This window comes from Bos mutus, chromosome 6, assembly GCF_027580195.1.
Source record: "Bos mutus isolate GX-2022 chromosome 6, NWIPB_WYAK_1.1, whole genome shotgun sequence".
NCBI classification, from domain to species: Eukaryota; Metazoa; Chordata; class Mammalia; order Artiodactyla; family Bovidae; genus Bos; species Bos mutus.
The window spans coordinates 55,535,601-55,558,015 of NC_091622.1; the positions used below are offsets into that span (position 1 = coordinate 55,535,601).

A 22,415-nucleotide genomic window follows, 5' to 3' on the forward strand; every position below is an offset into this window, starting at 1 on the left:
CTTTATATGCTAATGGACAGCTTCTGACTGGAGGCTAGACAGCTTCAGCATGGGAGCTGGTCAGCAGAAGACCAAGATGGGACTAGACAGCTGGAACTTTCCTATCCCTTGACCTCTGGGAAGGGGAGAACTGCGATGCTTGATCATGTTTGACTCTGCTACCGTGGCCCACCAGGCTCCTCTGCCCATGAAATTTCCCAGGCAAGAATACTGGAGCAGGTTGCTGCTTCCTACTCCAGGGGATCTTCCCATCCCCAAGGATCAAACCTGCGTCTCGTGTATTGGCAGGTGAATTCTTTACCACTGGTGCCACATGGGAAGCCCCTGGGAAGGTGAGACAGGCTGGTAATTGACTTAGTCATCAATGGCCCAGGGTTTCAGGGCTTCCCAGGTGGCACTAGTGGTAAAGAATCCACCTGCTAATGCAGGCGACACAGGATATGAGGGTTCGATGCCTGTGTTGGGAAGATCCCCTGGAGGAGGAAATGGGAACCCACATCAGTATTCTTGCCTGGAAAATCCCATGTACTGAGTAGCCTGGTGAGCTCCAGTCCATGGGGTCGCAAAGAGTCAGACACCACTGAGCACCTGCACACACACCCTGGATTTCATCATTCTCACCTATGAAATGAAACCTCCATAAAATCCCCTCAAACAACAGGGTTTGAAGAACTCTGAGGCTGATGAACACATTGAGGTGCCAGGAAGGTGGTGCATCCAGAGAGAGCTTGGAAGTTCTCTGCCACAAACCCCCTGTACTGTGGCCTCTAAAGCTCTCCCATTTGGCCATTCCTGAGCTGCATTTTTTATAATAAGCTGGTAATATTATTTGAACTCTTTTCCTGAGTTCTCTGAGACATTTTAGCAAATTATCAAATCTGGGGGAGAGAGGGTAATGAGCACCCCAATTTGAACTAAGCTGGGCTGAGTGAGAGTAACCTGAGGACACTCTTCTGGGACTGAGCCCTTAAACCCGTGGGGTCTGAGTCTCCCTCCAGAAAGATATAGGACACCCAGTTGGTGTACAGAGAGTTGGAGAATTGGCTGGTGTTAGGACAAACCGTTCAAGTTTGACATAATATAAAGCACTTTAAGTAAAAACAGCTTAGACAATGTCTACATTGTCAGTTAAGGCTTGAATTTCCTTTATGAAAATAAAGCTTGTTATTCTTTTTCAAAATTCCAGCCAGTAGACATATTTTAACAGATAATATGGGTACTACAGTTGGTATTAATAGCATTTTTGAAATCATAAAGTAATTAATTGCTAGACCTTCAAAATCCCGTGACAATTGCCTCTAACCCACATACTACTTTGTGGTATGTTGATTATTTGTGACAAGCAAATTAACGTGGTTGAACTCAACAGATATGACTTATGCCCCTCTAAAGCAATGGAGTTACTATAGATTATTAACAAGTATAAAAACATACATTAAGTTTTCTGCTTCACTATCATAATAAAATAATGAGTAGAGTACCATAATACAAGATATATACCAAAATGCTAAGATATTTGATCAATAAGTGCTGTGAGTCATTAAGTTCAGCAACAGTTTAAGCTGGAGTTCCTTTTAGAAAATCACAGAGTAAAATAAATAAATAAATAAATAAAATAAAATAAAAAAATCACAGAGTAACCGTAATTAGGGATTAATCTTAAAGGAGAGATTGTATTTGATTAGGCTTAAAAAAAGACAAAATAACAATACAGCTTAAAGACAATGCTATATCTATTTTTATTTTATTCCCTCATAACAATTTTTCATATATTTGTGGATCAAAAATCATCAAGTCTTCTAAGAAAAAAGGCATTATGAAAAGAAACTATTCAAATCTCAAGAAATTTGTATCTTTGCAGGTTGTATGATAAGTCATTTTCGCAAAGTGTTTTTATACACTGGCTAACAAATTACATAATCTGAAAAAGTAAAAATGCAATTATTTCTGTTTCAGGTGTACAGCAAAGTGATTCAGTTTCATATATATGTTCATATTCTTTTCCATTATAGGGTTATTACAAAATATTGAATATACTTCCCTGTGCTATACAGTAGGTGCTTATTGTTTACCCATTTTATATATGAAAAGTGAAAGTGAAGTCGCTCAGTTGTGTCCGACTCTTTGCAACCCCATGGACTGTAGCCTACCAGGCTCCTCCATCCATGGAATTTTCCAGGCAAGAGTACTGGAGTGGGTTGCCATTTCCTTCTCCAGGGGATTTTCCCGACCCAGGGATTGAACCCGGGTCTCCCGCATTGCGGGCAGGCACTTTACCGTCTGAGCCACCAGGGTGTATACGTTAATCCCAAATTCCTAATTTATTTCCCCTTTGGTGGGGATGTTTTCCCATAAGTCTTTTCTGTGAATCTATTTCTGTTTTGTAAATAAGATCATTTATATTTTTTTTACGATTCTACATATAAGAGATGCTATATGGTATTTGTCTTTCTTGTGTATACATACACACACACCACATCTTCTTTATCTATTCATCTGTTGATGGATATTTAGGTTGCTTCCATGTCTTGGCTATTCTAAATAACACTGTGGTGAACAACAGGGTGCGTACATCTTTTTGAATTAAGAGTTTTCTCTGAATATAAGCCCAAGAGTAAAGACTGTAGGATCATATGGTATCTGTATGTTTAGTTTTTTAAAGAACCTTCCATAATCTTTTCCATAGTGGCTGCATCAATTTATACATCCACCAAAAGTGTAGAAGAGTTCCCTTTTCACCACACTCTCTCCAACACTTTATTTGTAGCCTTCTTAATGATGGCCATTCTGCTTGGTGCAAGGTGGTACCTTATTGTAGTTTTGATTTGTATGTCTCTAATAATCAGTGCTACTGAGCATCCTTGGTGCTTATTGGTAAATTTTTACACACTGGCTAATAAATGACACAATATGAAAAAGTAAGAACGTAATTTTACTGTGTCCTATAAGAAGTCAAATCATGACTGGCAATGTAAAAATGGATCACCTAAGCTTTACTGTAATAGTACAAACAAAAACTGTTTAAATATAACTTACCTAAAACTCCTGTAGGGAGTGATTATTTCAAAAGACTGTTTTACAGTTCGGTCCACTTGTTTTACATTTGCTACATTCATAGGGATTATGGTAATACCAAGTCCACTCTTAAAATCCTAGTTTGGAAAAGAACAAAAAATCATAAAGAAATGAAAACATGGATCTTGAAAATAAAATTATATTCTCTAAAATTTAATAAATCTCATTAAATTTTACTTCAACATGTAAATATGGAATTAAGCAATTCATTAAAAATGCATTGAGTGATTTTCTTATTTCATATACATGATATATAAAATATATACATCTTATATACATGATATATATATATATATACACACACACATATACACTTTAAATACATGATAACATGATAGCATTTGAAGCCTGCCAGGCTACTAATAAAGCAAAGCTTTTTTCCACACAATACGTAAGTTGACTAGGACATAGATCTTGAGCTACACAGGCCTTGCTCTGAACAGTTAGGCACTTTTTCACCTTTAGCCATTTCAAAAAGGGAACTAACAGGAAACTAACCCTTCCCATTTTCTAGGTGGGGGGAGTCAAATGACACTGTGAGGTTGGTATAATGACTGTTTAGACAAAAAGAAGGGAAAGCCACAACTCAAAGAGGTAAAGTAACATGGGAAGAGGAGACGGCTGCGTGTGCTAGAGAAGGAGGGAAACCCAGGCCACCTGACTACTGGCTCTCTCTCTGCTGTAGGGTGTTACCTCTGTTCATCACACTATCTTCCTCGTTTGCTCTCAAACAAAAGAATTACTTGTTTTACAATTTTATCTCATTTCTAAATTTATTAGTTTCTTCTTCCTTCAATTAGATTCCTAAAAAGCTCCTCAAATGCTATTTTTGTATGGAAAATGCCATTTGTTCAACACCTGCAGCCACTATGTTCAACTTGTCCCACCAAAATTAGAGTGTTCAAAAAGGCACACAGTCTACCACCTAAAAGCATTAAAGTATGTAATATATTATCTAGCCATAAGGGTTTTGGAATTTGATTTATCAAACCATCTCACACCTTAAAAATATAATTAATCTGTACTTCAAAAAATGAATTATCTCTGTCAATAGGTTCAGATTAAATGTACTCTGAATTCCTAAATTATGACTAGGAAAAATTATCCATACTAAAGATAACTGCAAAAAATATGAGTCTACTTTCAGGAAGGACACTTTCAGCAGAGACTGTGAAAGAAACACCTCAGAAGCTGCCTTCTCTTTGTCTCACCTGTTGTACAAGCTAAAAGTAAAAGTACTATTTTCCTATCTCCCTTGCAGCTAGGAGGGGCCATATGTCATAGTTCTGGTCAATAAAATGTAAGTAATTTCCAGCCTGGGGGGTAAGGAGGAGAGACAAATCTTGGAAGAAAAGACTTTTCACCCCTTTCCATCTTCTTGGAAAATAACATCTTCTTGGGAAATAACAAAGCCATTTTAGAATGTAAGCATCCTTGAGATGAAAAGCCTGAGGACAAATTCTTATACTGTAAGGATGTCAGAGTGAGAAAAAAAAAGAAAAGAAAATCTTGTTCCCTGATGGCCTCAGCAAGAAATTTGTTAAAACAAACAAGTTCCTAATCTATTTACCCTATCCTTCAGTTTTCTGTCATTAGAGACACTAATGCATTCCTGGCTGATAAAATAAGTGGAATAAAACAACAATGCAACAAATTTTCCACACTCATAAAGGGTTTCCATTCACAAACTGCAGAAAAATTTTGCTTCATGTTTTTAAAAATGTATACATTTTAGTTAGAATGAGGAAATGACTCATTTGTAAACTGAATATGATTTTTTTCTGATGAAAGAACAAACGGCTCCTTTTGTTGGGAGAAACAAACCAGGAATGGAATCAGTAATATAAAAGATACAGGAACATGCTAGGTGTTGTGAAATACTTGGAAGAATGTGACATACTTCTACTTTGTATTGCAAGCCCACCTAACAAAAATCAGTACTTAAATGATATGTATGCAGGAGGGAAGCCAAACTTTTCCAACATGTTCCACTGTAACAAGTTCTCGCATAGTATGTCAGCACAGTTGTTAGTATCTAGCATACTATGTACACTCTCCCGCTGCGCACCGGTGCGCCCACAACCCTCAATGTCAGTTCTCGTATAGTATGCTAGAACTTATTTACTTAAAGTAATTAACTTATAATTACAGAAAACAAATTCTCAATTATCCATACCAATGTTCCCGCTGGATAATGCAACTGTTGGACCAACTTTCAACGTTTAAGTGATTGGAAACTCAAACTCTCTGTTATAAATGGGGAAATAAAATGGGGCTAGCAAGGTAAGAAGACACTTTAGAGAAACAGCTTTCTGATGACCCAGCTTGATATGGGGGTACCTCTAGAATAAAATAGGCTGCATCTCCTCAAACAATGTTCCGTGATGCAACTTGTGCCAATAGCTGGCTAACAGACTACTCTGATTATTATTCTCTGATGGGGGCCTGGCCTGCAGGTGCTGTGTTACTAAGGGAGGAAATAGACACTTAGACCAGCAGATGGTAAGACTGACAGCCTTGGATAGAAACTGATGAGACTCATCAAGGCTCCAGCCTAAAGAGATGGTGCCTCATTTCTACAAGCAAGTCGTGAAATATCTACATATAAAGAGGCAATTTCTGTTAAAAAATAAAATAAGTGAGGTTCAGCTCAAGGCCCCAAATTTATCCCAAGCAAGGAAAAGATGATTTTTCAGCCTGGAAAGAAACTGTAACCCATTTATCAGCTGCCTGCCAAGGCCATATGGTTTTGAGTAATTAGAGTACCCACTGAACTCACCGGCACAAATGGTCTGTAAAATGTACAGCAGAGTAACAAAATAAATGTCAGTGCTCTCGAGAGCTATTAAAATGAAATGACTGCGTTTCTTATTAAAAAAATATTTGTGGTGACATTAAGCCATCTTGTCACATACCCTTTAGAACACATTTAGAATATATCCCATTCCTAGAGCCTCATCAAAATTACCTGTGTTGAACTCTCCCTCCCTCCACTCTGAGATTCTGATCCCAAGAATCAGAAGACAAAGCCTAATGATTTTCAGTTAAAAAACAAAACAAAACTACCACCTTATGATTTCCATATGTAACAAGTATTAAGAAACACTGAATTAGACAGCAGAAACAGTTGTAGAATCTAAACAGTACAAGTCTACGTCATCTAAGTATCAGGATATAAACATTTCTCTAGGCCTTCAGCAGAGCAAAAAAAAAAAAAAAAAGCATGCAATCAGATTATGAAAAAAGCACTTGAAGTTATTAAGACTATTGGTTAGAAACAGGATGGTCAGAATACAGTGACACATTGGATGGTCAAGAACCTATGCATCCTGCATGCCAATCCTTTTGCTAATATCCAAAGGATATAAAAGTACTGGTCTTCATTAAGCACACACACTCCATACTTGATTTAATACTTGTTTGCTTAGTGCTCTGAAGCTTACAAACAGCTATGAACTCTGATTTGATTTTCCTAACAATTCTGTGAAGAAGGGAGAGAAGATACAGCCATTTTTAAAATGAGAGAACATGTCCTGGCAAAACTATGTTGAGTAGGTACCTCTAGACAGCCAGAATTTATGCTAAGTGGTGGGCCTGCTCAAAAGCATGAGATGGGGGTACTTGAGGAAGCTTACAGTTTGAGGAGAAATGAGAGAGAATTGTAACATGTGCAATAAAAGAATAATCCATGTCTGTAGGGTAAGCACTGAATCTGATCCAAAAAAGAGAGTATTGAGTTCATATTCTTCCCAAAGGAGGTGACACTTGACTGATAAACCCACAAAGTCCAGACCAGACTGATCAGATGTACCTCGCTTGCTTCAGCTCATTTGTCTGCAAATCAGGGCTACCAGTAGTACCTACTGCATCACTGTATGAGGATTAAATTCATGCATAAAAAGTGCTTAGAAGAATGCTTGGGGCAGTAAGTGCTTTCTAGTCCCAGTTAGCTATTATTATTACCGTTATATTATTCCTCTTGAATTTGAAACCAACTGAACATATTACCTATTAAAAAGTTAATTACAAGAAAATGCATGCTTAAAAATAACTATCAGGTGTACATAAATGTTAAAAAATGGAATGGAATGTGAATGGTAAACTTTCATGAAAATTAAAAATAAATTACCCATTAACTACAATCTGTCAGCACTATTTTCATTTTGAAAAAATAGGGATGAGCCAGGAACATGCTAAATTTCAATCTTTAAAATCCTATACACTGTAGTGAAAAAACAACAGCATAGAAATTCCATAGGTAGAAATACATTGTTATGGAAAGCATAAAGCTAAAAACAGACTCTGGAGGAAGCTATATTTCACAGTTAATTTGCTGTCACACAATGTGTGATCCCAAAGAGCATGAATGGCCGCGCTTGGCAGAAGAGGTCTGATGCTGCAAAGGCAGTAATGACATCGTGAGCACCGGGAGTCGGAACTGGGGGAGAATCTTGGCTGATCCATTTACCGGCTCTGTGACTACTGGCAAGTTCCTTAATTTGTCCAGACCTCAATTTCCTCATTTACGAAAAGACAGTAGTATCTACCTTTTATAGAACTGCTATAAAAATTGAATGAAGAAATACAAGTTGAAAGTCTAATACATCCAGACAGTCCTCTCATTTGAAGGTTCTGAATACAGAATTTGTCTTCAATAAGAATATATCCATTTACAGTGACTGGAAGTATTCACACCAATGATTCCATATTCAACATTCAGGTTAGAATAAGTGACAAATATTTACAAAGACAGAGAAATGGATTATTTGTACAAATTAGTAGTAACAGAGCCTGGCTCGAGCTACCTTTTAAAACTACAAAGTGAAAGAGCAAAATAATGGTTTCATTCCTAAAGAGAAAAATTAAAGAAGGGTTTATTAACCCCAAATTTGCTAAAATCTCAAACCTATTTTTGGAAATACGGATGTCAGGTTTCCCTGCCAGGAATTTAAGAACTCGGTGCTTAGACATTTGTGGAAAACAGATGTGGCATTGTGTGACATTGGCATCAGACTTCCGGGCAAACACCAGATGCAGAGTTTGGCCAGATATAGAACCCAGAGAATTTGAGGCCACCACCTCCATCCTGCTGCTTCTTTCTGTACCACACAAGCCAGAGCCCTGTGGGGTCTATTTAAATTCTATTAGAATTTCATTCCCATACCAGACACAGGGGAACATTACACTGGGGGAATGAATCTCTTGTTATACCCGGATTTGAGAATGTTTAATCAAGTGAATGTAGTTAAAACCTCAATGCCACAATTATCATTAAATGGATACACAAACCCACCAAGCAAGACATCTGGTTGTAATGAAGTCCCTAATATTAACATGATATTCAAAAACTCATCAGGAAAGGATGGGAGGCTGACTGCCAGGACAACATCACAAATGGAAACCAAAGTCAATTATCTTCAATTCGCCTCATATCTATTGGCAGAAATTTCACTCGAGCAGCAATACCTTATATATAATACCACATACATATACACATCAGTGAATGTTCTTATTTCATTACCTATATAAAATTTTAAAATACTGGCTTATATACTACACCCACATCATTTTAAGATAAATAAATGTATGAAATAATTATTTTCCAAAATAGAGAAAGTCTATAAGCCTTGAACTGATTAAAAAAACCCACAATTTATTTCTATAAACAAAATTCCCATGCAGCAAAAATTAAGTGAAAATGCAAAAGCAGCAACAGCTTAGAAAACCAGTTGCAGAAAATATGACATGAAGATTAATATCTATATTATATGAAGAGTTCAAATAGAAACAAAATAATTCCAATAAACAGGAAAAAAAATGAAAATTCATAAAGAAGAAAATAATATTAAAATGAAAAATTTTCTCAACTATAAGCTCTCTAGTCCTGAAAACAGCTATAAATGACTATTAATTCAACAATTTCATTCTACAAATGTTTACTGTCAGCTACTTGCCTGGAACTCCTATGGGCATACGGTGAATAAAGGAAATTGTCACAGTCTTAAGTTGGGAATATAAAAATTATAACACTGTCAAGGTTAAAATGAAGCTAGTACTTATTTATATACCTAAGAGCATTTGAAATACAAGCAATTCTTTAGAAAAGGGTCACAGGGATTCTTGCACAAAAAGTGAATCAAAAAGAAAGAAAAGGCTACATACAGACCGAAGCCTCTCAGAAATCTCACTCATTTATGTTATCACTATGTGTTATTCACAAGGGGAGGTAAGTTCCCAAAGAGCAGGGACCTTCTGAGTTACCACAGAGCACCTAGTATCTAGAGCAGCACTCAGGAAGGAAGAGGTAACCAATAAATTTTTGTAAAATGGATGAACAAATACAGAAACATGGGGAACTATAACATAACCTCTACAAATTCTATCACACAATTCATGTTAAACAAAGCTGAAGTAACAATATGGGAAAACTATCATAATTATAATATATTGTAGGTATATAAATGGAAGCAAAAACAAGGAATAGAAGAAAATGTGAAAAAATTAAACAATGGGTGTGGGTGGGTTGTGAGAGGGTATAAGCATTTAAACAGATAACATTCAATTTATATAATAATAATATATATTAATAATATAATAATTATAATAGCACCAGTGTTTTGCCACTAATCAGGTAAAGAATCTTGGTATCTGTTTCTACTTTGCATCTTTCTAATAAATGTTTTTATACATATCTTCATATAGCCTATGTGAAAATAAAAAAAGAAAAAAAAAATCCTAATATTCCCCAAGGCATTTCTCCTACTTTGAAGCTACTTCAAGTTAATTTCAACAATCTGCTAAAAAATGAAAGTGAAAGAAAGATATTAAAAAGTGAATCTTTGAACTGGGCAACTGATAAAATGAAAAGTCAAATGAAAGTCACTCAGTCGAGTCTGACTCTTTGTGACCCCATGGACTCTACAGTCCTTGGAATTCTTGGTATTCTTGGCCAGGATACTGGAGTGGGTAGCCTTTCCCTTCTCCAGGGGATCTTCCCACTCGGGGATCAAACCCAGGTCTTCTGCATTGCAGGGGGATTCTTTACCAGCTGAACCACAAGCGAAGCCCAAGAATACTGGAGTGAGTAGCCTATCTCCAAGTGATCTTCCCGACCCAGGAATCAAACCTGAGTCTCCTGCATTGCAGACAGATTCCTTACCAACTGAGCTATCAGGGAAGCCTGATAAAATGAAAAGTTCATGTTAATTGTCTAGAGTTTAGATCTGGCAGTGAACTGTTGATAAGAATGTGCAGACTGCTGTCTCCTTGCATTTATCATGCTACTTTTCTTAAAAAGTAAAGAACTTCAAAAATAAGACCATAGTTCGGATAATCCAATCTAACAGCCATTTTTAACTTACAAAACTTAAGTTCTTGATTTAGTAGAAGAGATGGACCCAGAAAAAAATGAAAAAGTATTAAAAGTATATCTGTACAGATGCTTGACATGGAAATCTTAAGGCCACCTATTGGAAGTAGAGGAAAAAGCACAAGAAAAGATGAACAATAATCCACAAAATCAGAGTAAATTTCCAGACATACACACAGAGTTAAAAGAACTTATGTGAACTAAGAGTTTCAAATTGCTTTTCAAGAACTTTGTTTTATGCTGACTTTGCAAATATCTCTCCAATAGATCACACTCTGGTAATAAAAGTCTGCATTAAGAAAAAGGAATTAAATAGTCATCATACAATTTATAAGCTGAAAAATTAAAATTTTACATAAAAATTAAGATTATAGAAATTAAAAAAAAATAAAACAAAACAGCAGCTATAGTTTACAATCATACACAATTTATTGAGACCAGTTCTTCAAAATTTAAAAACTTATTACCATTAATAAAGATTTTCTTAACTTTCTACTTAAACGTTCCCACATTCCAAAATGTTCCATCAGGAAGAAGATTCACTTAAATGAAAGTTAACCACAAAAAGGGGTATAGCAAGCCCAAGAAGAGAAAGGACAAACTAAAGCAGCACTCAGTGCTGACAAAGGAGAGCTCTATACATTTTCCAGCTCCAGAAATACTTTAACTCTTTTGCTGGATGCTTATAATTTTTAAAAAAGAAAACCCCACAGAGCAGTGTTTTACTGTGTGTGGTTTTTGTCAGCAGTCACTGAGTCAACTGGGATGCTTTACAGGAATGGAGATTCCAATCGCAAGCCCAGGAATTCTAAGTCAATGGGTCTGATAAGAGCCCAGATATCTGGAACTTTAACATGAAATGTAAATAATGGTCTTAGAGATAGTAACCCCACTCTCTTTTTCACAGGATGCCATTCAAACAGAAAGAGATTAGTTTAACTATCTGAGCCAATCAGTAGCAGAGCAAGAATGAAAACCCAGAACTGCTACCACCCAGTTCAATCTTCTTTGCTCTAAATAAGCTTCCAACTTTCCATTTTAAAAACGCTTCAACATAAGCTGGAGCAGCTACTCTTCCACCTCTACCCTGTTTGTTTACTCCCTCTGGAAAGACTTCCAAAGAAAATTAGTAAAACTATTATATGCATAAATAGAGGCAGCCTACCATGCTCCTCCATCCATGGGATTTTCCAGGCAAGAGTACTGGAGTAGGTTGCCATTTCCTTCTCCAGAGGATCTTCCCGACCCAGGGATTGAACCTGGGTCTCCCACATTGTAGGCAGACGCTTTACCGTCTGAGCTACCAGGGAAATAGTTCAAATAGAGGCAAGAAAAATGAAAACAGTTCATATGTGAGGGAGAGGGGTATACGTCAGCTTTACTTTTTATTCTATTTATACTTTATGTTAGGTGGGCAATAAAAATCACTGTTTTTAAAATTGTTTTGATGCATGAACTTAAATTAGATCCAATACAAATTAAGTTACAGAGACTCAAATCTAACATCTCTTACATTTTCACAGTTTTTTTCCTATCATTTAAAAAAAAATATTACTTTATGTATTGTGTATATAAAACTTTTACATCTAACTATTTCACTATCTTTTAATGCTTTTCCTAAAACACAGCTAAAAGACCTCTGCATTCATGAGAAGGGCTCCTTATTTAGTCCATCACTCAAGCTCTTTTTACAGTCTGCTCAACCACGTGAGAAAACCCATGAGCAACCTTCCTTTGGAAAGAAAGATATACACCAGGATATAAAATAGATGAAACTGGAATATGTCAAGGCTTAACCATGAAGGGCCTCCCTTAATTTATCAATCTAGTCTTGAGCCAACTAGTTCCTGAAGACATGACTCAAGACCAAGTCCCTTAAGACCTAGCTCCATATAATATGATGCGATCTTTTAAGACCACATACACAAACAATAGTATGCACTTTCTAAGGGTACATAAATAAGCATGTTAATGCATTGAAAAAGTCTTGAAATATACATTCATTAAAAATAGGTTTACTTCTTGAAAGATGAGGAAGAGTCCGGCACGAATAATTTAATTTTTTAAGGCGATTACATGTATTACTTGTACATGAAAGTGTTTCTAAGTCCAAGACTTCATTAGATGCCATTAGACTTTTCTTCCTGGAAAAGAAGACTGTCCTCCTCAGTAAATGTGTTGCTTTAAGTGTGTCTGACATGTTTACTGAATGCATACTCTGAACTACCTAGGCAAATAAGTTATTCAAGGAAAGAGTCCTTAGGCTATTTCTAAAAGGTCATAAGCCAGAAATTTTCTTTTCAACATACACTTTAAAAAGACATTTTGATGTAGTGACAAAGAAGCTAGGCTTAGGGTTATAAAGTTCTTGTCTTAAACTCTGCATGATGAACTGTAACCCTTTAACAAGTTACTTAATCCTCATTGTCCTCATCTATAAAACATGGATGAGAATATCTTCTCCTACATTTGTGGGGAGGATGAAAAACAAATGTTTATAAATTAATTAGCATAGTACCTTGTACCTAACAAATGGTGGTCGTTTGTTAGGTACAAATGGTCATTATGCTTTTCATGCTGACATATTAATATGAAAGCAAGAATTTCATATAATTTCTTGCTAACAAAAAAAGTATTAACAAAACTTTAAAAACACCTGAGTTAAATTCACTTACTCCAGTCCACTTTAATTCTCTGATTCCTAGAATGTCGACTTTCACATCTCCTATTTGACCACTTCCAATTTGCCTTGATTCATGGACCTAACATGCATTCCAGGTTCCTATGCAATATTGCTCTTTACAGCATCGGCCCTTGCTTCTATTACCAGTCACATCCACAGCTGGGTATTGTTTTTGCTTTGGCTCCATCCCTTCATTCTCTCTGGGTTATTTCTCCACTGATCTCCTGTAGCATATTGGGCAGCTACCAACCTGGGGAGTTCCCCCTTTCAGTATCCTATCATTTTGTCTTTTCATACTGTTCATGGGGTTCTCAAGGCAAGAATACTGAAGTGGTTTGCCATTCCCTTCTCCAGTGGACCACATTCTGTCAGACATCTTCATCATGACCCATCTGTCTTGGGTGGCCCCACACGGCATGGTTTAGTTTCATTGAGTTAGACAAGGCTGTGGTCTATGTGATCAGATTGGCTAGTTTTCACCCTTATGGCAGAAAGTGAAGAAGAACTAAAAAGCCTCTTGATGAAAGTGAAAGAGGAATAGTGAAAAAGTTGGCTTAAAGCTCAATATTCAGAAAACTAAGATCATGGCATCTGGTCTCATCACTTCATGGGAAATGGAGCAACAATGGAAACAGTGTCAGACTTTATTTTTTTGGGCTCCAAAATCACTGCAGATGGTGACTGCAGCCAGGAAATTAAAAGACACTTACTCCTTGGAAGGAAAGTTATGACCAACCTAAATAACATATTAAAAAGCAGAGATATTACTTTGCCAACAAAGGTCCGTCTAGTTAAGGCTATGGTTTTTCCAGTGGTCATGTATGGATGTGAGAGTTGGACTGTGAAGAAAGCTGAGCGTTGAAGAATTGATGCTTTTGAACTGTGGTACTGGAGAAGACTCTTACAAGTCCCTTGGACTGCAAGGAGATCCAACCAGTCCATCCTAAAGGAGATCAGCCCTGGGTGTTCATTGGAAGGACTGATGCTGAGGCTGAAACTCCAGTACTTTGGCCACCTCATGAGAAGAGCTGACTCACTGGAAAAGACCCTGATGCTGGGAGGGATTGGGGGCAGGAGGAGAAGGGGACGACACAGGATGAGATGGCTGGATGGCATCACTGACTCGATGCACATGAGTTTGGGTGAACTCCAGGAGCTGGTGAAGGACAGGGAGGCCTGGTGTGCTGCGATTCATGGGGTCACAAAGAGTCAGACACGACTGAGCAACTGAACTGAACTGAACTGAAAAACACCTACTTTTAAAGGATAACATAAACTCAGACAATCTAAGTAATGTAACAGTGAAACTAGTAATTTTAAGTCCATCAGGTTTGTGCAAGTGAAAAATGAAAACTTCCATTAATTTGGCAGAGAAACTTCCATTCTGATACATGCAAATTATGTATTTCTAATCTTTATTCCCTTTTTTAAAAAAGTTTTAATCATCTTACTTCACAGACTGAAAATGTTCATATTCAATTCATACACATTATTAAGCTGTACATCACTACTCTTCTTGAAGAATATGCTAACTATCCAACTTATTAATATGCCAACACTGCTCAATGATGCTTTCCATAGTTAATTGGCTAAGAAATCTTATCCCCAAAACTGTAATGAAGAAGTTCACACCGAAGTTCACAGGAAAGCTTGGATAAAGATCTATAGTTAATTTTTTTGAAACTACTATTTATTTTAGGTTGTTATCTCTATTTTGTTATGAAAATAGTCAGCATTTATATTTTACCTTATCATAACCCATTATAATTTATCACAAAGTAACTTCATCTTAGATCAGATATCCAACACATTACTTAATTCCATAGATAATGACTTAGCATCTAATATATTCTAAGCTGAAAGATTAAAAATTCATTTCTAAAAAGGGGTAAGAAAGTAATTTTCTTATACATATTAAAAGCCAGGTATGTTAGAGAAAAAGTCTACAGAATCAAATGAAGTTAACAGAATTTGCTAAAACTTTAACGTCAGTCTCCTGAACACGTTTAAATTCTCCACTGAATCCTTTGATGTTAACCAACATTAATATCCCAACAATTTATCTTATTTATTTATGTGATATGTCTATGTACACATGTGCATATGGGTGTGTGTATATAAATCACTTGCTTCTAGTAAATTATCTCCTCTGCAAATGACATATCTACTGCAAAACAAATAAACCTAAATCCTGTAAATTCAAGAAAATATGTTACCTGTGCTTCCTTTATAATTTTCTGTCACAAAACAAAAGAATTACAACACACACAGAACAAGGTCTATTTTTCTTCAACAGCTATAATGGTTAACTGGTTCTTAATTATTCTCTCATGTAGTTTTCTAATGTTACTTCAGCTAAAGAATACTTTTCAAAACTCAGTTTTCATTGATTCTATTTCCTCTATTTCAAAGAATGATGTCTAGTCTCAAATTTGATGTAGATTACCTTCCTGCTGCTAGTGGAGCTGAGAAAATTCAACTCTTTGTTACATTTAGTGGAGTATACAAAGCATAGCAAACCTCCATCAGTAAAACACTAATAAGTCACTAATAAAACACTAATAAGGCAAACAAAGCACAGCTGTGACTGTAGTTTGTCTTGTAAGGAACCACAATCTGCAATCACAGTAACATGGCTCACCTGTTCATTTTTGCAAAGCCACACACTGTTTCCACTTAACACAGTAAAAATTTTAGCTTTATAGCCTCTCAGTTCAAGATATCCACATTTCTCAGGTGCAATAGCAGCTTGAGACTGCGAAGAAAGGGCCTGTAACTTCAGTGCATTTAATAGTAGGCTGATCCAGTCATTTCTTTCCTCTGAAAATAAAAACAGGAGAAAATATACACCCATGCTTAATAAGCTATAAACACATAGAAATGTGGAACAAGACTGACTTTCTCTGAAACAGATCAGTTACAGATCCTTCCCCAAAACCACAGTCTAAATGCTACTGTTGTCAGGGCAACAGCCCAATTCTGTTAGGTTATTAGCCATTCCTCAGTATTCATAGGCAGCTGGTTTCAGGACCCCCCCACCGCCCCCACACCGGGATACCTAACTCCACAGATGCTCAAGTTCATAACAGTGAGCCCCGTGTATCCCCAAGTTCACCAACTGCAGATTCCACCAACTGAGGATCAAAAACGTCCTCGTTGTGGGAACCAAGGTTACAGAGGGCCGACTGTACTCAGTTGCCCTGTAACCAACATCACTGGCTTCACCTGGAAGTTGAATAGAAATGCAAAATCCCAGCCTTCCTCCAGAATGGATGAATCAGAATCTTCATTTTAAGATCTCCAGATGATGCATATCCATGTTAACATCTAAGCAGCATTGTTAGATTACTCATGAGATTGGATTGTCTTTTTTAATATAAGAAAGTAATATGGCTACTGAACAGGTAACAGATTGTACCCAGCAATACAGTTACTAAAATATCCAGAAAGGCTTGCTTTGTAGCAGGCATTTGGAACCGACTCAAGACTGCGCTTGCCTTGATGTTCACTCACCCATACCTTTCACTAACAATAGCATCTCATCTGTTAAAACTTCTCTCACTCCTTCCACAAAAACTACATGACCTTCAACTACAACACATTGTGTTACAGACAAAGGAATTCAATCCAGTCCCCAAAGAGCAGTCAAAGTTGTAAGTCAAGTTAGATATGAACACATAATAGAACACAGAATACTGTAAATGTCATACAAATGGTATCAAGTAATATATGAATCAACTCAATGGAGGTAAGTGATTTGCTGAAGGTCATATAGCTAGTTAGTATTAAAATTAGGAGAATCAAATGTTTTAAGTCTCAGACAATTGTTCTTGACACTATGAGGGGCTAAAAAAAAAAAATGGATATTTGTGTGAGGTCTTGAGGATGAGGAGGAATTAAAAAAACAAACAAACTGGAGCTTGGAAGAAAAACAAGCAAAATAGTATTTTAAGCAGAGGAAACAGAAATAACGAACATCTGCTCGGGGGATAATTTATAAATAAATAAATTTATAATTTTGAACTCACAAAGAAATGATGGGAAATATGGCTGGAGATCCTACAGTGCCTAGGATAAGGAATTTGGTCTTTATTATGGAAGCAAAAGAAAACCATTTCAGAATTCTTAGCAAGAAAGGGACAAGATTAGGTTGATGACAGAACAAACTGGAAGGCAGGGGGTCAGGAATAAGGCAATAGAGACTTAAAGTACAATGAAAATGGAAAAAAAAAAACAGCTGTGGTTCTGAATATGTTTGAGTACGTTTGACAGGTGTTCATCAAAAAATGAATTACTCTGAATAAAGGTAGCTTGGAATCAAGAATCCATCAAAGAAAATAGAAGGTTCTATTAACAGAACCACCTGAGGTTTTCAGCACCCTAGCATGAGCATCTAGGCAGATGGATAACAATATGTGAATAAAGGCAATCCATACAAGAGAATACTCATGATTGTGGATAAGTGTTTAATGTAAAAGGAGAAGAAATGGTATACACTTGAGGTATAACTGATTCTAGGAGGATAGAAAATGGGCCAGGAAAAAAAAATGTAAAAGTGGTTTTATCAAGGTGAAAAAGAAAACAAACAAACAAACAGATTGAATTCCAGGTAGGAAAAATTTTTGAGAAGGAGAGTAAGGTGGACCCAAGTTTGGGAAACTGCCTGGTATCTCAGATCCTTTTAAGACTGGTTAGAGGTAATGTCATTGTAGATTGAAATTAAGTCTCCATATTAGACTTACTTACATTTCAACATGGATTCCCAGTTATTTTATAATACAAGTCTTAATTTTTAAAGTATCTTCATTCTTGCTCACCTTCAAAACTACCAAAGCTATTTAGTTGTGTCTTTAATGAGCAAGACCAAGTATTTATTAAAAACTCGTTTAATGATATTTTATTGCAGATATTACATAATCCCCAAGTAACAGTGCTTATTCCTATATATCAGGACTCAAGTTTCTCCCACATCATTATAAAGTAAAAGACATGAAAATATTTAGGAAACTACGCCTATGTCAATCCATAGCAGCTACTCTACATTTTGTTGTTTAGTCACTAAATTGTGCCCAACATTTTGGGACCCCATGGAATGCAGCCCAACAGGCTCCTCTGTCTATGGGATTTCCCAGGCAAGAATACTGGAGTGGGTTGTCATTTTCTTCTCCAGGGGATCTTCCCAACCCAGGGATCAAACCCACATCTCCTACACTGGCAAAAGGATTCTTCAACACTGAGCCACTTGGGAAGCCCTACTCTACATTTTACATCTACAGATAGACTGCTCTGGGATAATGTATTACATTGTCAGTAACAGCAACACTCTTTCCACTTGGTGATTATTTGTGATCAATAAGTACACACAGATATTCCTGCCAAGTAAATGGTATATAATGTTTTCTGTTTGTTTATGTTAATCCACACAAATCACTGACTTTGAAATGTAGGCCATAATTTAATGAACTGGGCCAAAGTGATTTTGGTTTTCAGACTACTATTAGTGGATATCTCAGTTTATCAGGAAATAATTTTAAATTTGCGATTGCATTAACTCTTAGTCTTAAGTATATTATGACTCCATCTCAACAAATGGTGCCCTTATTAGCCTACAAGAATTCTCTAGCTCCTGAGGTTCTCACTTGCTAATAGGAAGTAACAATCATGAAGAACAGGATTGAATACTAATGTACAGTTTATACTTAATAACCCATGCCAAAGGAGATAAACAGTGAGACAGACAATTCAAACACAATAAAAGAGATTACAAGTGTCATTGGTATTTGCAAAGTGTGCATACTTGGACATGGGGAATATTCTTTGATAAGTCACAGCATCCCAAAACAAATAATAATTTCCCTTTGGGCACAGGCAAAGCTGTATATTGTGCTGGATTCTGCCTGCTATTCACACCAAGGTACTTTTATTCTTTCCAAAAACAAATGTTTATTGAGTGTCTATCTTGATCTTATTAGCACCGTGCTAAGCATCACTCCCTCTGAGAATATGCTCTGACTGGGACATGGTTTTGCTCTGAATAGAGCATTTTTAGGTTGGAAAAAGAGAAAACAAAATTGCCACTTTCTTGTGATTATGCTAGAATGTAAATAAAAAACATAAGCGATCCCCTCAAACCTCAAGCTAGTTAAGGTTTTCTGGAATGTCAACTCAAAGTACACAAATAAAAAGGTTAAAAAAATCAGCAGAGGATACTTAGCATCCTCTAGACTCTACTGGATTTAGCAGTAGACACATTCATTAGCAAAATAGGATTGATTACATGAGGGATTGCCACACAAGGGGCATGTAAAACATGAATAAAAGAATCTAACAAAATTCATATGTACTCTTAAATTTTGATATAATCTAAAGATTCCTCAGTGTAACCCATGATCAATATTAGAGAAGGAATTATTACACACTATGGTTATTCTTATGGATAATGATTCATTCATATGAGTGTCCATTTAGTTCCAGCTATGTTCTAAGCCCTATTCTGAATACCAGGAATGAAGCAGTGAACAAGATAGATCCTGGCCTTACTCTCCAGAAGTTTACATTCTTGTGAAAGAGGGCAGGCAATAAACATAGATATATATGACACACTGACAATGAAATGGGATAAAATACAACACAGGAAGAAGGGCACAGAAAGTACTATTCTATGTAGGATAACAGAAAAAAGCTCAGGAAGAAGGTGATGATTTTGCAAAAGCCTAAAGGCAAGGGGGCAGAGAAGGCAATGGTACCCCACTCCAGTACTCTTGCCTGGAAAATCCCATGGATGGAGGAGCCTGGTGGGCTGCAGTCCATGGGGTCACACAGAGTAGGACACGACTGAAGCGACTTAGCAGCAGCAGCAGCAAAGGCAATGGGGAGGATGACTGGAGAAAGAGTGTCCTAGGACACAGAAAGCAGCAAGCGCCAAGGCAACCATAGGTTTGGCATGTTCACAGGCCAAGAGGCTCCTGTAGTTGCAGCATGGTGCGTGAGGGTGAGCACAGACAAAACAAAGACAGGTGAGACCCTGCATGGGCTTCTGGACCTCACAGGGACTTCACTCTCGGTGAGCTAGAAAGACAACAGAGCCTCTGAAGTGGGAGACAGGACCTGTCTGGGAGGTCAGCATTTTCTTGCTGGAGGATCTGACAACCATAATGAAAATATGACTGCTGTTGATCATGGGAGGTTATGACAATCATCCCAAAAAAAGGTGGTTTGTGGGAGAGTGAGAATGGTGGAGGTGCTGAGAACTGGTTAGAACCCAGGCATATTTCCAAAGTCAAAATGGTAAGATTTGCTGAATCTGGCCTGGATGCAAATAAGGTAGGAAAAGTTCGACAGTGACCCCAAAGTTTGAGGTCTATTATATTATGACAGGCAATCAAAGTACACCAAAGAGAACTTTCACTCCTCTAGTTCTTCCTCCAGATGACAAAAGCTCCATGCATTGCTTCTGAAAACAAGGAAGATTTCAAAACAGGTAAGTCTGTTTGCCCAAAACAGGTAAGGAAAATTTATATGTTTCTCATCCCAAATTCCCAAGTGTTCTTAAAAAAAAAAAAAATTAGTGTTGCAGTTTCACAGCTGCCACTAGAGGGCTGTATGATGCTGTACAGAAACAGAATTAAGGTGGACACATAACTTGGAATCTGCAATTAAGGGGCGGTACCAAAAATGGTCCTTGAAAGGGAATGACTACTCAGAATTTTTTTTTATTATTATTATTGAAGTATAGTTGATTTAAAATGGTGTGCCAATTTCTGCTGTATAACAAAACGATTCAGTTATAGATATATACACATTCATTTTTAAAAATATTATTTTCCACTACAGTCTATCCCAGGAGACTGGAAACAGTTCCCTGAGCTATATAGGACTTTACTGTTTATCCATTCTAAATGTAATAGTTTGCATCTACTAACCCCAAACTCCCAGTCTATTCCTCACCCTCTCTACCCCTTGGCAACCACAAGTCTGATCTCTACATCTGAGTCTACTTATGTTTTATAGACAAGTTCATTTGCACCATATTTTAGATTCCACATGTAAGTGACACATTGTATTTGTCTTTGTCTTTCTGACTTTTGTCACTTAGTATGATAGTCTCAAGTTGCATCCATGTTGCTGCAAATGGCATCATTTCATTCTTTTTATGGCTGAGTTGTATTCTACTGTATGTATGCACCGCATCTCCTTTACCCACTTACCTGTTGATAGACATTTAGGTTGTTTCCATGCTTTGACTATTGTGACTAGGCCGCTATGAACACTGGGATGCATGTATCTGTTTGAATTATAGATTTGTCCAGGTATATTCCCAGAAGTGGGACTGCTGGGTCATATGGTAGTTCTAGTTTTCTGAGAAACTTCCGTACTGCTTTCCATAGCGGCTGCACCAATGTACATTCCCACCAACAGTGTAGAAGGGTTCCCTTTTCTCCACATCCTCTCCAGCATTTGTTATTTGTAGAGTTTTTAATGGTGGCTCTTCTGATGGGTGTGAGGTGGTGTCTCATAGTAGTTTTGATTTGCATTTCTCTAATAATTAGTGATTTTGAACATCTTTTCATGCGCCTCCTAGCCATCTATATGTCTTCTTTGGAGAAATGTCTATTAAGGTCTTCTGCTCATTTTTCGAGTGGGTTTTTTGTTGTTGTTAAGTTGTATGAGCTGTTTGTGTATTTTGGAGATTGAGCCTTTGTCAGTCAGATCATTTGCAAATATTTTCTCCCATTCAGAGTTTTTGTTTTAATGGTTTCCTATACTATGCAAAAGCCTGTAAATTGGATCAGGTTCCATTTGTATATTTTTGCTCTTATCTCTATTTCCTTGAGAAACTAACCTAAGAAAACACTGGCATGATTTATGTCTGAGAAAGTTTTGCTGATGTTCTCCTCTAGGAGTTTTATGGTGTCATGTCTTATGTTTAAGTCTTTAAGCCATTTTGGGTTTATATTTGGACCACTCAGAATTCTTAAGCTTTCTTCTAATTATGAGAACTACCCACTGAAAACATCACCTGTTTCTTAAAGTAACACAACACCTGTGTTACCACAGGTGTCAAGGGAATACAGATTAACTGAAGGATCATTAGCTGTTACAATCCTCTGAGCAATCCCAGTAGTTCTGCTTGAGGAGGAAAGGAATCAGACTACATTTTCTAGGTTGAGGAAGAGAATTCCAGACCTCATAATTTCAATAAAATTAACTTGCAGCCAAGAAAACAACATTTCACTAGGAAACCCAGGGGAATTGAAACCTTAGAAAATCTGCAGGGAAAAGCTGCCA

The 22,415-nt window shown here is 36.9% G+C and overlaps 1 protein-coding gene across 5 annotated transcripts in view; it reads right to left on the minus strand.

Moving 5' to 3' along the window:
• The window catches only part of ARAP2 (ArfGAP with RhoGAP domain, ankyrin repeat and PH domain 2), a 188,209-nt gene that overhangs the window by 124,781 nt on the left and 41,013 nt on the right, over positions 1-22,415 (minus strand). For all 5 annotated transcript variants that reach the window (XR_011464504.1, XM_070372253.1, XM_070372252.1 and 2 more), the window contains 2 exons: positions 15,769-15,947; positions 3,037-3,152 (listed from right to left, as the gene is read on the minus strand). Coding sequence is in view for 4 of the 5 variants with exons in the window: in XM_070372253.1 (XP_070228354.1) it covers positions 3,037-3,152; positions 15,769-15,947 (295 nt within the window). In the remaining variant the exon portion in view is untranslated. The remainder of the gene's footprint in view (positions 1-3,036; positions 3,153-15,768; positions 15,948-22,415) is intronic.